This window comes from Nycticebus coucang, chromosome 11 (assembly GCF_027406575.1).
Source record: "Nycticebus coucang isolate mNycCou1 chromosome 11, mNycCou1.pri, whole genome shotgun sequence".
Taxonomy (NCBI): Eukaryota; Metazoa; Chordata; class Mammalia; order Primates; family Lorisidae; genus Nycticebus; species Nycticebus coucang.
In genome coordinates, this window is record NC_069790.1 from 7535613 (window position 1) to 7553366 (window position 17754).

At 40.1% G+C, this 17754-nt stretch overlaps 1 protein-coding gene across 1 annotated transcript in view; it reads right to left on the reverse strand.

The window, feature by feature from the left end:
* The window catches only part of ABCA13 (ATP binding cassette subfamily A member 13), a 578079-nt gene that overhangs the window by 380821 nt on the left and 179504 nt on the right, over nt 1–17754 (reverse strand). Inside the window, exons 28-30 of the mRNA XM_053553839.1 lie at nt 15485–15598; nt 12544–12634; nt 969–1145 (exon numbers count right to left, since the gene is read on the reverse strand). Coding sequence (XP_053409814.1) covers nt 969–1145; nt 12544–12634; nt 15485–15598 — 382 coding nt within the window. The remainder of the gene's footprint in view (nt 1–968; nt 1146–12543; nt 12635–15484; nt 15599–17754) is intronic.

Genomic DNA, 17754 nt, shown 5'->3' on the forward strand with positions numbered 1-17754 from the left:
TACTTGTCATTTGTAATTTCAGTATATAGAGTCTGTTTTCTGCCACATGGGTTCTTTGACTTTCATGCATAAAGTCTACTATGGGCTGAATTGTCCCCTCTGCCCTCTGCCAAATTTATATGTGGAAGTTCTCAGCCCTTGCATCTCAGAGTGGGACCACATGTGGAGACAGCATCTTTAAAGCAGTAATCAAGTTAAAACAAGTTCTTTAGGGTGGGCTCTCATTCAATACAAATGTGTCCCTATGAAAAGGGGAAATTTGGACGCAGAGACATAGAGGAAGATGATGTGAAAATACACAGGGAGAAGATGGCTGATTAGGTGCTGAGAGACTTGGAGAAGACCCTTCCCTCACACTCTCCAGGAAAGACCATGGGTGACTTGACCTTGAATTTCTGGCCTCCAGAACTGTGAGACAATACATTTCTGTTGGTTATGTCTTTGATACTTTGTTCCATCATTCTCAGCCAGTCAATACAAAACCTTTATAACAAGTAATTAAATGTTTACTCAAAAAGAAGATAAGAGTACCCATCACATTTATCTTGAATAGGTGAAGAATTCATAATGGAGTTGAATTGACTAATGTCTCTTCTCCTTGCTCAACCGGGATATCAAGATACTATGATAAAAATAAAGGTGACAGAGGAAATTAGAGTATAACTTTAATCAGGAAAAATACAATTTATCATGTGAGATTTAACCATGACATGATATCAGGAAGTAGTGAAGCCAGCCTCAGTGAATAGTGCTGGTCTCAGCATGACGAAAATGCCATTAGTCATTATGGTACAATGAACATCTTTTCATTAGCTCAATACAAGTATTTTTGCTTTATTTTATGTTTTCTCTGCAGTGGATGTTATTGTTTTCTGAGCCATCATAAGGTGTGTTTGGGGAGAAATATGCAAACTGACAACATATTTGAGCTGCCCCTTTGTAAACACATTTTTTCATTGAGTACTTACTGGCCAAGAAGTTGTTCTGCTGCATGAGTTGATGTGCTTTCGTCTCCAGAGTGTCGACAGACTCCACAGCCTGGAAGCGGTTCAACACCACACAGGAAGAGAGATTGACCAGCATGCTGCCCAAGAGGCGGAAGCGTCCAGCCCCTGGGTGGTTAAACATCTTTTCCAGCAGCCCTCCTAAGGAAAGCAGAGTAGGACAGGTCACTCTGTCCTCACACCAGTGCTTCCTGCCCATAGAGCAGAGATGGCACAAATGAATTTGGGCACAAGCACCAGAGTCAAACCAGAGTCAAAGTTTGTTCACATGCAACACTTGCCATTTACTCACTGAGTATAAACTCTCATTTTATAGACCTTCTGTGTGGCACTGATACTCACATGTAAATGTAAAGAAAACAGTTATAGCACAGAGTGTGACACTGCAGACCAAAGAGATGTCAGACAATAGGAGGAGGTGGCACCATAAATAGAAAAAGGAAACCTCTACAGGTGGCAGGGAAGGCTCTTTCACAGGGCTCAGGAGAGTTTCTGGGGGAAAAAATGTTTATGTTCCAACCTGGAGTCAAGTAATCCTAAAAGAAAAAAAAATGCCTTCCCTGAAGCAGCAAGCATTTTGGGAAAGTCATTTCATAACATTAATTTTGCAAAACCAATTATCAAGAAGTATTGACATTGAGGAAACCAAATCCTTGCTCAGCCTCTGTCCTAGATCTGTGCATTTGAAATGAAAGTAGAGCAGCAGCTTTAGATCAAAGTGGGCAGCATCTTGACTGTGGATGCTGCCCACAGACATGTTTCCAGGGCACAACACTGAGGATGTCTCAATATTTTCACTCTCAGGTCACAGAGGAGCTGGAAAAAGCAAGCGATGGGGAGTAAGGCAGGATGGGAAGAATCCCCAGAACCCTGAGGGGAAAACGACATGCAATCCCTGAGTCCGCGGGGGCAGAGTGACGGGAGTGGCTTGCTCAAGGGCCCGAGCAGGAGACGCCGTGGACGCCAGGAGTAGCCCACCCCATCACTATAGGCGGGATGAGTGTGCCTCCCCTTTCCACGGTGCATAAGGAAACCGTTCCACGTGGCCATAACCTATAAGAAAGTTGCTCATCTAGTCAGCATGATATTCACAGCAGAGAAATCTCCACCTGTCCCAAGCTCTGGATCTTATAAAGATGCAGAGTCTTTCTTTTTTGTTCCTTATTGTTCTGGAACTTACAAAGAAAATAAAAGAACTGAGGAGAATTGAACATACCTGGAAACATACCAACATGTTTTTAGACATCCACAGTGTGCACAATATTACGCAGCAAACTGTGAAACTATACAGACAGAATCACAGGTCTAGAAAACTGTCAGTCACCAGTGATCACTTTCTTGGCTACAGGAGCTGTTCATCTAATCTCACCTAGTGAGGGGCCCCCAGCTTCTGACATGTCATCCTCTCATAAGGGAACTAGGTTACAACTGGCTCCCACCCAACCCCAAATCTGTCAGACTGAGCATAACTGACCACCGGGAAACACCAAGTTAGAAGAAACACAGGCATGACTGGAATCTTCCAAGCTACAGCTCGCAACATACTTGACACTTAATCTTTTTTAGCACTTTTTAATTTTACAGAAGAATATTATATAATTTGGGCAAGTGTTGACTGCCTAACATTCTAGTGGTATATGTATTATTTTGCTCTTAAGCACACGGGTGCATTCTCTACAATCCACACCAGACCTCCAAAATGAGCACTCATAAAGCTCAGAAACACCCCAGGGAATGGAAGTTCCCCAGGACTGTCTTCAGTGTCAACCCTTGACTTTGTCTTCTCACCCATGGTCGGGGGGCAGCTTCTGCCTTCAGGCCTTGTCACTTGCCTTCCATTGTATGGTGACAAACAAGGATCTGTCCCTGCCTGCCCTCTGCATGCAGGCCCTGCTCTGACTGGCCCTCCTGCATCTCACTGACCACCTGAATGCTCTAGACTACCCCAGTGACAGTCAGCTTTTCTCTGAGCCCACTGCCATCCTCCATCCCAGCCAGGAGTGAACCTGCCCTGCCCTGGGTGTTGGTCCCAGGATGCAGCAACACTGGTCTCCACTAAGGGCTGCCTCCATCTCTCACACTCACTTTCCTCATCAACTTACCTCCTCCCTGTTCCAAGACCCTCTTTACCTTCTAGGCTTTTGGATTGAGACGTGGTGTTGCTTGCTTGGCACCCTGCCTGTGCTGGAAGGATGACTTGGGGCTATGCAATGGGGGCCAATCCTGAATGAGAAATTGCATCAAGATCCAGCACCAATGTCCCAAGATTTGTGGGAAATTCATTTAACATGTCTTGGCCTCAACTTCCTCCCTGGTAAGAAACAATCATTTCCCTCCACCAACTCCAGGCCACTGAAAACACGGAGGATTTCAAACTTCAAGCAGTGCCAGTTTGTTCCACCACTCCATGCTTCTGGATCTGCACTGTTTCTCAAAGAAGGTCATGATTTGTTAGCGTTAACGGCTGTTAGCAAGTTCCAGGAATTCCCAGATCTCAGGCTCAGATGCAAGTTGAGAATTTCAGAAGGATGGATTTCAGGTAATTTTAAACTTTTGCTAAGTATCTACAGTAATAGTGAGGTGGCATGACCATGTGCCAGGCACAATTCTGGGCATATTTACATATTGTCTCGTTCAATTCCTATGTCTGTAAGGAAACGCTCGTGGCACATTCATTTCACACTGTAGGAATTAAGGCACAAAAGGATGAGAAACCAGTGAGCTTCAAAACCGTGATTCAAATAGATGCCATCCAGCTTGGGAGTTCAGTCTCTTACAAACACAGCAGGCTGCAGTGGGACTACATGAAACTGGCATTCAATGTATGTCAAAAATACCCAAACACTGGGAATGTTTAAGCAATGCAGTTTGAGAAGAATGGAGTGGCAGTCCCAGCACTGACTTAGATTTGAAATCCTATGTGTTTTTAGTGCCCTGGAGTTGGTGAATGGAAATGATTCTTTCTTACCCGGGAGGAAGTTGAGGCCAAGACAGATGAAGTGAATTTCCCGCACATCTTTGGACAATGGAGCTGGATCTGAATGTATTTTCTCATTCAGGCTTAGCCCCCGCTGCAGAGCCTCCAGCTGCCTTTTGAGCACAGGCAGGAGGCCAACACTAATGCAAAGAATTAGGTTCCTGGTTCCACCAAATATTGAAAAAGCCAGTCTCTAAGCCTCAGTTTTATCATCTGCATTTCAGAAGGAATAAAATAACTTATTACTGTTTCCCAGGGACAGATCAATGGGGAAAAAAGGATATGAAACTATTTAGTAAATGTTTAAGCAGACGATCAATTAACCGTTGCCATTAGAAACAACACAGTCATTCTCACAGAAACACACCGTTTTCTCTGTTTCCTTCTCTGAGATTGCCCCGTGTCTCTGACACAGCCCTTGGCTGGTGACTCCAGCATGCAGCTCTGACAGAGCTGTGCAGGGGAGAACTTCTCAAGTGTTTCAACAAGGGGGGGTAAAGTAGAAGTGAGGGGGGGTGTTCAAGAAGACAGCGACCCTGGATGACTTTTATAAGGTGAAAATTTTGTGAAATTACTGATTGTTTGAAAAATTCATATTTTATTTGACTACTCCTCATTTGTGCTAGTATGAAATTATGTCTCACAAGAGGGACTTTACCTAATGAATGCAATCAGTGTAGCCTGACTTATTGTACCCTCAATGAATCCCCAACAATAAAAAAAAAAAAAAGAAATTATGTCTCATTTTGCTCGTACACTGCCTAGCACCTGCTAGAAAGGTCGATGTATCAGAATCTAGACATGTCACTTCTGCTGTGAAATGCTACTGTGAGGGGTGGTCTTCATGCTTTGCAGTGGTGGTGATGGCAACTCCCTTAAGGATGCTGTTGTTGTCTACACATTGTGGGCACAAGGCTAGGTTTGGATATTCTTGTGTGCAATGATGCCCCTGGGAACCACCAAAAAGCAAGACCCATGAGAGACATGTAGTGGGGCAACCCAGCTTGGGGCTGTAAGAATGTCACAGTCTCCCTACTGTGGCTGCTCCAGGGGGCCACAGAGCCCACACAACGTGTCTTTGCTCCCCTGTAGATCTACTATTCATCCCATGGTTTACGTCGGAAAGTTATTTAATCTGTCAAAGTTTCAGTTTCCTCATCTGTAGCATATAAAAAGCAAAATTACCCATGGAGCTGATAAAATTAAATGAAGTGTATATATCTATATGTATACACACACATAACATAAATCTGCATTATAATCTGATGCAATAATATATATGTACGCTATATATATATCTGCTATAACTTGATCCTAAAATTAAATAAAGTTTATACACACACACACACGTGCATTATAACCTAATGCTATAATAAGGGCTTCCTGCATGCTCTTATCATCTTTATAACTGCTGAAGGAAAGAGCACCAACTCATTATCTTTATTTAATTCCCTTGCATGAAGCTAAGCAGAACAACTAGAAAATAAAAGATCAAAAAGTATACTGTGCACTGTGGGGTGATTTATTTTTTTGTGTGGTGAATTGGAGATTGTTAAATTTCACAGTCTGGGGGCAAACTGGGGGCATTTTCATATTGTGTTTTTATATTGCTGACCATTTGTCACTTAGAATGTGTTGCTCTATAAGCTTACCTAGTCAGCATGGTTAGAGGATTTAACTGTATAATTCCAGATGCGAAATGCAATAAAGAGTGAGTTGGCCTCAGTGCAGTGTGGTTTTCAGTGTCTTCCAGGGTAAAGATCAAAGCTGCTCTGAAGAATGCCTTAAGAATGCCTCTGAATCATTTACATGATTGGGACACACACATGCACACACAGACACACACAGAGTCATGCTGCTTGACTACTGTTCCTAGGGAATAGGTTTGTAAACCTGTATAGCACGTTACTGTACTGAATACTGTAGGCAGATGTGACATGATGGGAGGTATTTGTGTATCTATACATACCTAAACATAGAAAAACTGCAGTAAAAATATGTCTGAAAAATTAAAAAATGCTACAACTATGCAGAGCACTTCCCAGGAAGGAAGCTTTCAGGAATGGGGGTTGGTCTGGGTGAGTCGGTGAGTGAAGGTGAAGGCCAAGGACATTGCTGTGCACTGCTGTAGACTTTATAAACCCTGCATATGTAGGCTACACTAAATTTACATAAACAAATGATTGCTTCAATAATAAATTAACCTTACTTATTGTGACTTTTTAAATTTATCAACTTTTAATCTCTTTTAATTTTTTGACTCTTTCATAATAACAAAGTTCAAAATAAAAACATATTATATTGCTGTACAAAAATACCCGTATTTATAGCTGGGCGTTGTGGCGGGCGCCTGTAGTCCCAGCTACTCAGGAGGCTGAGGCAAGAGAATCGCTTAAGCCCCGAGTTGGAGTTGCTGTGAGCTGTGTGATGCCATGGCACTCTACTGAGGGCCATAAAAGTGAGACTCTGTCTCTAAAAAAAAAAAAAAAAAAAAAAAAAACCCGTATTTTCTTCCTTTATATCATTATTCTGTAAGTTTTCTAATCTTAACTTTGTTTGTTTTTACTTTTTAAGCTTTTTTGTTAAAAAGTAAGATACAAACACACACATTATCCTAGGCCTATATAAAGCCAGGATTATCAATATCACTGACTTCCACCTCCACGTTTTGTGCCCTGAAAAGTCTTCACAGGGAATCACATGCATGGAGCTGTCATCTCCTATGACGACAGTGTCTGAAAGACCTGCTTGAGGCTATTGTATAGTCATTTTTTAATAATAATAATAATAAGTGCATTCCAAATTAATGATTTAAAAGCACAGTAGAGTAAATACATAGACCAGCAATATTTATCATCATTATCAAGTATTATGCATTGCAAATAGCTGCATGTAAGATACTTCGTATGACTGGCAGCCCTGTGGGCTTATTTACGCCAATAGTACCATAAACATGAGTAATGCTTTTGCTAAAAAGTTATAACAGCCATGACAGTCACTAGACATTAATTAGAAATCAGAAAGCAACTCCACACAAAAACTCACTGGGTCTCAGGATACTGTGCAGATCTTCTTCCTTTGAGAAGAAAGCAGCAATATCCCTGGGGGGGTAATGTGCATAATTCCCACATAGTGAATTAAATATAATAAAAATAAAATGTGTTCCAAAATTAATTGCATGTTCTATCACTTTGGAGACTTGGAATGCTCACCTCACCCAAAGGCATGAGGGGCAGTGCTGTGGGAGGACAGGATGCAGGGGGAAGCAGACAAGTGGATGAAGCCCTCATGAGAGGGCTGGAGCCACAGCTCACTGGTCTTGCTGGATCACTCCGTCTCATGCCATAAGGAGAAAAAGATAGACTGGCAGAAAAGACAGAGGGCCCATGGGGCAGGAGACATGGGAAAGACACATAGATCTACTTTTAGTCTGGAAGGGCAGCAGGAACAGTGAGCTTCACATACAGATAAACACAAAGCAAAATTTTATAAAATTCTGCAAAAATCTGGGGACAAGCTCCAGGTAATAATAAAGGTTGTTCCCCATTCCATGTATATACCTGAAGACCCTAGATATGGCAGGCATTAGCCAAAACAGACTAGAGGACTTGGCATTCCAGTGCATATACCCCACAAAATTATTTTTAACAAGTGATTCCATCCTATTGCTCTAAATGGGTTTCTCAATCTAGGCATTGGAGACATTTTGGTCCATAATTATGTGTTGTGGAGGGCAGTTCTGTGCATTTTAAGATGTTTAGTAGTATACCTGGCCTCTATCTATTAGATGCTAATAGTATCTCACCGACTGTGACAACTAAAAATATCTCCAACATGACCAAATGTCCCCTGGGGGACAAAATCACTCTCAATTGAGAACTATTGATCTCGACTGAATCACAAGAGGTTCCACTAATATCAACAGCTTACACTCAGGTTTTAGTGCCTCATTCATAACATCACTATGTTTACGGAAACCTTCCAGCATGAAAGAGAGAACTCAAAATGAACAAATAGAAAATAATAACAATGATTAAAAAATAAATGAAAGTAAAAAAATGATACTGTTTTTTAAACAGAGGTAAAAATATCAAAGAAAAAAATGGAAGGAAAACCTCCCTTCTTTGAAGAAGAATAGTCTTTCTATTTAAAGGATCTATTGAGGAAATCTTTGCTTAGAGTAATGAAAGACTATCTGGTGCAGACAAATTTTTCTTCCAAGAATAACTAGAAAACATGAATAACTTTTTCAAAATCTGTATGAATTAAAGAGCTATCAAGGCAACGAAGACTTGAAGTTCTGAGATCCAAGAGGAAAAGAAAACATAGGAAGCCTGGTTTTTTGGTGTGTCCAAGAACTGAGAGACTTGGCTCACAGTGGTCCCATGGCGCTTCAAGTTCAGGACCTACCAAAAATATAGGCTCTAGTGAATACCAACTTTTAGTTTAAATCCCTCACCACCCAAATTGGGTACTCCCTAAGAGCACATGGAAACTGAAAAATTCCCTTTTAACACTGACATCTAGCTCCATCAATCACCTCAGTCCTAGATTGGATTAGGATAATGTGACCCCACCCTAGCTTTCTGCCAAAAGCAGGAAAATAACATTGCCTGGAGGAAGATAACACCATCACGAGAGTCAAATTTGTTTCTAGAATTTTCAGTCATAATATCTCATATTTAATTAAAAAATATTAGTATTTATGGAGATAAGACAGAATAATCAAAAAAAGAAAAAGAAAGAGAAAGACTCAAATACATACATTCATAACATACATTTCAAAAGTGTAATTATTGCAACTAAAAATTAGATTAAAGTAGGGTGAATTTCAGCAGAGAACTAAAAACTATAAAAATGAATTTTAAAAGGAAAATATAACTGAAATGAAGACATCCATGAGTCCGTTTAACAGCAGATTAGACTCTGCTGAAGAGAGAATTAGTAGATTAGAAAATGGGTAAGAAAAAAAATTCACAAACTGAAGAATAAAAAGAAAATAAAAGGTTGGACAACATAGAAAAGGGTATCAGGAAACATATGGACACTGTGAGAATTTTTAATCATGTTTAAGTGGGGTGCCAGCAGGCAATCAGAAGCAGTGTTTTAAGAGATAGTAGTCAAGACTTCCCCAAATTGTCACTGATTCAAGAAGTGCTACAAAATCAAAACGGTATTCTCATCAAAGAAACCACACCTAAGTATATCATAATAAAACCACTGGAAAGAAACAAAGAAAAAGAAAGAGGGAGAGAGACAAAGGGAGGAAAGAAGGAAGGGAAGGAACTTAAAGAGGAAAATATAAATATTTTGAACATATTCTCCATAGAAATTAAAATATAGCCTCAAAATACATGAAATCTCAATTGACAGAACATAAAGAAGAAATACGCAAATCCAGAATCATAATGGTAAATTCAAACACACACATCTTAATAACTGCTACAATAAGAAGACAGTGAGAATACGCAGAATTATACCCAAAATTACAGAACTATTGTATGCAGGCACCAGAACTGACCACATGTGGAGACATTAAGTAAGTCTCAATAAATTTCACACAAATGAAATCATATTAACAGAGCAGTCTGTGACCATTGTGAGATAAAGCCAGAAAGATAAATTGCAAATCCCAAATATTCAGAAATTAAGCTACAGGCTTTCAAATTACCTGAATGTCAAAACAAATAAATTATACTATATATTAAAAAATATATTTAATTGAATGATGATGAAAATACAACATATCAAAACTTGTGAAATGCTGTTAAGATCATGCTCAGAGGGAAGTGGATAGTCATAAGTACAAGTTAGAAAAGAAGGCGAAGTGGAAATAAACAATTTAATTATCCAACTCAAGAAGTTACCATAAAAAAGGCAAAAAATCAAAGATAGAACCAATTAAAACAAAAGTATAAATCAATGAAACAGAAAACACACACAAACTAGAATAAACAAGACCAAATACTTGTATTGTGGAGTTTTTTAAAAGACTAATGAAATTGATAACCCTCTAATAGGACTAATCAAAGAGAGAGAAGACATAAATTTAAATGATTAGGAATAAATAGGGGGATGTTTCCAAATATTCTTCAGTTATTTAAAAAAAAAAATGTTGCTGAGTAGAATTACTCAAGAACTTTTATTGTCATGCTCTCTTTTTCAGGATGACATTTGCAAATATGATCCCACAAAAAACACAGCAATAAAGCAAAAATGAAGAGAATGTAGGACCCAGAAATCACAGTATCCACCCCAGGAGAGCAGAGAAGAGAGAGAATTCCCAGGAAACCAGCCACAGATGGCAGGAGAGGGCAGCTGCCTAGATGGGCTCTGAGAGAGAGGGTGGGGGGCGGGGTGCGCATCTTCACAGACAAAAGCGCTCAACCTAGAGGCATCTGTGGGCTCGCTGGGGCAAGAGCAATGGATGGAAGGTGTCAAAAGCAAGAAAACATGAAGCTCTAGGAAAAGGGAAACATTATAAAAAAGGAAATGTCATTGCAATGCATGGCCTGGCTCTGCATTGAACAATATTTAATCATAATGTTTTATGACAACTAAAATGGTCTTATAACTACAGTGGGAGCAACTCTCAGGGAAATGATATGATGCAAAACTACAACTGGAAATCCATTGATACTTCCTATAACAAACAAACCAAAAAACGCTACTATAGGTATATCATTTAAGTATATAATGACCAATCCAGAAGAAACCACTAAACAAAGTAGAAATAATTCAAACCAGGGAGTGAAAATGGAAGTAGGGGTTGGATTTAGGGAACTCTTCCTTGGTTTGGGGGTAATATTTATGGATATGAAGAACCTTTGCAATATAGTTACTTTTTAACAAATTATCACAAAATGACATGGACAGTGCAGTCATTTTTGAATATATATATATATGCCTATGTTTACATAAGTACATATATATAAATCCATCATGAAAAGAACCCCAAAGTGTGTACAATAGGCTTGTCACCCATAGCTCAATGATTAGGGTGCTGGCCACATGCACCAGGGCTGGTGGGTTCCAACCGGCCCCTGGCCTGCTAAACAAACAAACTAACTAAAAACATCATCCTTAATCATCAGAGAAATGCAAATCAAAACTACTCTGAGATATCACCTAACTCCAGTAAGAGTAGCCCACATAACAAAATCCCAAAACCGGAAATGTTGGCATGGATGTGGAGGAAAGGGCACACTTCTACACTGCTGGTGGGAATGCCCACTAATACGTTCCTTCTGGAAGGACGTTTGGAGAATACTTAGAGACCTAAAAATAGACCTGCCATTTGATCCTATAATTCCTTTACTAGGTTTATACCCAGAAGACCAAAAGTCACAATATAACAAAGACATCTGTACCAGAATGTTTATTGCAGCCCAAGATGACGTGATAAGAATTATCAACCATAGTTGAATGACAATAGGTCCTCCCTTTCAAAACTCTGTGTTTCTGCTTACCAAAGGAAGTATTTTGTGGTGAGCAGTCTGCCATTGTTCCTCCTTTGCCAGCAAAAAAAATAAATTTCCCTTTCCTTCTTCTCAAAGAAAAAAGAGAGAGAGAGAGGTATTGGTTCTTGGCAGTGTGTTACACAAATGTGGCTAAAGTCCAGTTCACACGATTCATACACCGAGACATCTATATTAACACCAGTACTACTGCAGATGCAAACTGACGGGGCCACGTGTGTTCCAGGTGGAAAATCTCTCAGACCTAAGTCAGTCCTTGACTCCTAACAACATATTATAAGAACTCTGTCATTATAAGCTTAAATGTTTTAATTACTTGAAAAAATTGTTTAAGGCAGTAACATTTATATTAAAATATTAACATTTTCCAAATAATAAATTCATCAAATTTCTTTTTCAAAACAAGGAGGTATTGTGCCTAAGGAAATGCCTTGCCTTGCTCTAATTCATACTTCAAGCAGATCCGAGCCACCTGACCCCTTCCCTTCTCCCATCTCCAACTCCCTCCAGCTGGCTTCCTCTCCAGTGAGAGAGTGATTCTGCCACAGTGTCATGGGTTGTAAGCGTGCTCATCCTCCCTCTGCACTACATGGTGGGACAGAGTATTTCATGCCACTCCCCAGATTCTTACATGTGTGTTCAGCAAATGTTTGTTAAACATCCAAGTGAATTCATGGATTCATTGGTGGAAGACGTACAGTAAATGTTTGCTGATTGATCTTTTTTTTTTTTACTGAGCTCCACATTTTCAAATCAATACAACTGTTTCCAATTTACTGTTAACTTGGTAATAGTAATTTATTATAAACTTGCTTTGTAATTCACAATTTTACTGTATTTGAGGAAGGCTTCCTTTTTAAGCCATTTACTAGTCTATCCCTAAATCAGCAAAATCAGAAAACTTCATGCACGAACAAACTTTGGAGTGTATTTAGTTCAAGCTTTTCGTGTCACAGACAAAACAAATGACAAGAGGAAAAATGACTTGCTGGAAGTCACATGGCAACTTCATGGCCCAAAGTAAGAACCCAAGCAGCAGAGCCATCTGGGCAGTTGGACCCTAACAGGCCTCCAGCACACTTACCGTATATTTGGAGTTTTTCAGTGAGTTTGTTGACGTCAATGTGCAACTGGCTTTCTACAAAGTTTCTTATGAATTTATTTCTGAGGGCTTCCTAAAAGAAAATAATAGAGCTTAACAAAAATAACTACATCATTTCCTCTTACTGAAGAACACTTATTAGACTTATTCGGAGTTTCATCAGACAGAAAAAAAGACACACAGAGTGAATTCATTTTAAAGAAGTTCTAAAGCATCACGGTAAATAACAAAGCATCATTTGTTAGAAAATTATCTTGAAAAAAATGATAAAAATTTAGGTTATAATTATAATCTTGCATTAACACTGAAAACAAAGAATGAATTAAGAATGAACTGACTTTTTGACAAATTTTTTAACAAAACTATACATATCATAGTATGGTTACTCTTTACTTTCTGTAAGATTCTTTTCTTTTTTCTTTCCATTGCATCACCTTTTCCACAGATTACTAATAAAGAGGGGTTCACTGTTACCAAAACACTGAGGAGGAGTTTCAGTATTTCCCAAATTTTCTCTTAATGTTTTGATTTTCAAATCATTGTCTTTGCAAACACCTGTCCCTGCATGATCTGTGCCATTTTTCTCTCTCAGTATTGATGGCTCTAACTAACTTTGCCTCATTTGCCAATGGCTTTACAATGGACAGGACCCAGCATTATTGTCATCAACTTTGTGACAGTTTGCTTCCCTCCTTGGCAGCCGGTTTGCATTTATCTGCACTGTGCTACCCCCTGCTTCCAACACCCAACAGCCAACAAGAAGCTGAGTGGGGAAATACTAACGCATTAAGACTCCACATTGGCATCAAGGAGGGGGGTTCAGTTGGGGATTTGCCAGTCCCTGGGGGAATATTTGTATGTTATTGGTATTGATATCTCTTGATAAGGTAGGAATTCTCAAATAATGTACACCTTCTGTAGTTAGCTCCTTTATTTTTCACATTCCTTGATAACATAGAATGACTTTATCGAATTATGTTTAAGGATGGCAAGACTTTATTCTGAAACCTCTGTGCTCACTGTTTCCTTTTCAGTCTTACCTATTTCTTTCCTTGAGCATTACTTATTTGCCAGACCATAAGCAGGGCACTTTATTATGTGTTACTGTCATTTACTCTCAAAGACACCCCAGGAGGAGGCTTCTGTTGCCTTTACCTATGGGGAATTAGGGAGAGGGCAGGGCTGCTGCAGGCTTCACCCACAGGCACTACTGACTATGCCTGGGGGCAGAACCAGGCTGGTTCCCCATCAGTTGAGGTAAAAATCTCATGGGAATGTTGTTGAGATCGAATGGCAGAAAGCACAAAAAGGTGTCCTCTCTGCTACAAACCCAAGCTCTCCCTGAACTTGATCCAATGCTAGGAAATAGAATAATGCCATTTGACATTAAGATAAAACGTTCTTCAAGCGATGGAATAAGTGACTTTAATTTCTGATGTGACGGCTTAGTAAACAATACTCAACTAAACTACAGACTTCCCAAGGAGCTGCCCAGTTCTTACGGCAGGGCTGAACTCTCCTTCATGTCCCCACAGTACTTTGTACATTCTCAATTTGGCACTTACAATACTGCACATAATCATTTATAGTTGCAGCAGAGACCTTATCGAGTCTAAAGTATGTAAAATCTGGCCCAGCAACAGCAAAGGTGTGCTGACATCTATATCAATAATTTAATCCCTGAACGAACAAACTGACGGAGAAGAATAGTACAATAATAGCTAACTCAGTAGCTGTGGCCTCCGTGGCACTGTGCACAGGCAGACCTCTGACTACCAGGGCCCCCTGCTGTGCCCCAAAGTCAGTTTGCCCCTGGATGTTCCTCCCCAATAGCCAGCACAGAGGGCCCTCCTAGGAGACACTCTGCACTGGGCTGACACAGGCTCCATACCTTCCTCATGGCCTGGTCCATGTCCATTAAATAATCAGGTCTAATCAGGAAGCTTCCACCATCTACCCCCGCTTCCCTCAGGGTCTGACTGGCATCACTGCTTGACCACCTTGCCCCAATCAAGGCTTCCTCTCCTTTTGCTCTTCCATGTCCCAAAATAGAAATCTTGCACATGGAGTCCCATCTTGGAAGACCCAGACTCACATAGTAGCATTTCCTCTGTGTTAAATTCCCTCCACATGCTTTATACATCCTAACTCATGTGCACAGAGAAGTTTAATGACTAGTCCGAGGTCAATCACACAGGGGTCTGATCTGGAAATCAGACTCAGAAGATCTTGCCTCCTAAATCCATGCTCTGAACTGCTTGTCTGATGGATAATAAATAAGCCAAATAAGAATAAAATTATGGGCATCTTGTCTTCCTATTCAGATTTTAGGTAAGTTAGAGCTACGTAAGTGTCCCAAGTATCATTAGGTTATCTCCCTGAATTAAAGCTTTGGTCAATGATCATTAGGTATTAGGGGTTTTAAACCACAGCCCACTTAATTTTGTAAACATTAGGCTGTCAATACAAAATGTTAGTAAATGGTCATTGATCACTTTAATAGACCAACAATTGAAAGATATTAAGCAATTTATAAATTGCTTAATAAATTTAAGCACAGGTAAATACTAACAAATTATTAATGATTCTCAATATAGTACCATATGGCATGGGCAAAACATTGAAAATTCATAAAAAGTTTGCACACATATCCAATGTCATGTCAATTTCCTTAGTCACACTGGGAAAACCCCGCCTGAAATAAGGTAGGTAAGATCTGTAGGATTTCTTTTTTTTTTTTGCAGTTTTTGGCCGGGGCTGGGTTTGAACCCGCCACTTCTGGCATATGGGGCTGGCACCCTACTCCTTTGAGCCACAGGTGCTGCCCGATCGGTAGGATCTTTTGAAGGGCTGCTCAGCGTCTCAGCCAGACCCCCACTGGGAGCTCCCCCAGCCCTCCGTGGCGAAGGCCATCACCACTCACCTGCAGTTGGTAGAACATCTGGCCATTTCCACTTCTCTGGAAAAGACTAAACAAGTTTAGCAGTGTTTCCGATAAAGTTTTCAGCTTGTCCACAAAATAAAAAGTGTAATTAGCCTGCAAAAGGAAGCATATTTGGAGACATCTCTTACTCTGTTGTTCTATTAGTATGAATCTTTAGTCCTGTAACAAAGACATCAAGAAAATCCACAAGCATCACATATAATATGGACATCAGGCCTAACATCAGCCACGGCCACCAGCAGCTTGGCTGACCTGTAAGATTCCAACGTCCTCACGTGGAAGGTGAGATATTTGACTCTGCTCATTCAAATGCCACCTGCCTTTCACCACTGTCCCCGCAGCATTAGGCTCACTACATAACTGATCAAATTAATCAAAGTTGCCCATATTGAAAATATATTCAAAATATATTCCTGGTTAATATCTATTTATTTGTTTGATGGTATCAAGACTATTGAGGGTAGAGTAAAACTGGTATATTTATTTAATTTATTGCTTCTAGCAGAATACATTTGGCATAAGACTCTTACAAAATAACTAAGTATCATAAAAATGCTCATAGTCACCAATCCATAAAAAAATGCACATGCCTTTTTCTGTCAAGATAAAAGGACTCTATTCTAAGTAAGTAGTTTAAATAAAATATAAAGCTATTTCCATGAAGACATCTGTTGTAACATAATTACATTTAATACCAAAAATAGTCTAAATGCCAAAGGGACAATGTTTCAGGACAATTTGAGAGTCCAGCCACATCCCCAGGGTCACTAGGAGACCCTCACTGGGGAACAGGCAGCCATGACAGGAAAAGCTCACACTATCATCTTCAGAATTCAAGAAAAATAGGGATAGACATTGTTTTAAGTATTAAGATAAATTAATAGTTCAATATCCTGGCACCAGGTGCATAGTAAATGCTCAGTAAATGCCAGCTATCCTGGTTGAAAAATGTACAAAGACATGCAAAGGTTGAATAATGTTACTAATGGAACCAATTTAGAAGCTCCATAAAATATTTTAAAACTACAAATAGAGCACACACACACATCCCCACACACCCATGCACATGTACACATTCTCTAACCAACAGTCAAGCACAGAAGGTGACACAGCAGGGCTCACCCCTCTCTGGTTGGCAACACCAACAACAGGACACCCAGGGGTAACAGCCAACCAGGGAAATGGTGATCCTTCCCCTGGGAGGCCTGCAGAGGGCTTGGACTGGAGCTCCTTTAACAGTGAGCACCCAGCCCAGACCTGGAGCAGCCAGGAGACAGGACAAGGGTATTCCTCCTCCACAAGACGCCTGGCCTGGAAACTCTCCCTGCCCCCACAGCCAGAGGGGTCCTGACCCCACAGAGGCCCGGCCTACCAAGCCCTCAGCTTTTCTAACTGTGCAAAATTCCAGTCCCCCATGTGAATACTGCTATAAGCTATGCCTGAAGAAATGCCATCTGTTTCTTCAAGCAGTAGTATCAGGGACTAGCAGGGCTAGCATTACGGACTATCCACCAGCCCCCAAGATCCACTGGGCAGACAAAAATAGCACCCTAAAGGCTCTGAAAATTAAGCCTTCATTGGAGCCATACACACAAAGTAGGCCGAGACATGTTGGTTAAAACTAAGTAGGGTGACTATCTGCACAAATAAAAGATTTCTGCATAGGGCTCAGAGTCTCCTAAAACAGCAGACAAAGAACCCAAGATATAATTGAAAATCATCCATCATAAAAAGAACCAGAGAAAACACAACAGGAATAAGAAAAGCAATCCATTGACACCAACATTACAGTAAATCAGAGGTTGGTATAAATTGGCTAGTATTTTAAAGCACCCATCATAAAAAAATATACTTCACTCAACAATTATCATTGCAGAACATTTCAATAAAGAAAAAGAAGTTATTAAAAAAAAAAAAAGAACCACATAGACACTAAAGAACTGAAAAATGCAATAATAACAAATTCTAAAAAATCCACTGGATGGTCTCAGCAGAAGGACAGAGATGCTGAGGACTGCTCGGGGTATGACACCCAATCTGAGCAATAGGAGGACATAGATTGACAGAAAAGTGAATGAGGCCTCAGGGAGCTATCGGACAATAATAAAAATTCAACATTGATATCACTGGAGCCTCAGAAGGAGAGGAGAAAGTAAGTGAGCCTAAAAGAGCACTGGAGGAAATCACTGCTGAAAACCTTTAAAACTGATGGAATAGAAAAATCTGCATAGTTAGGAAGCTCAGAAGAC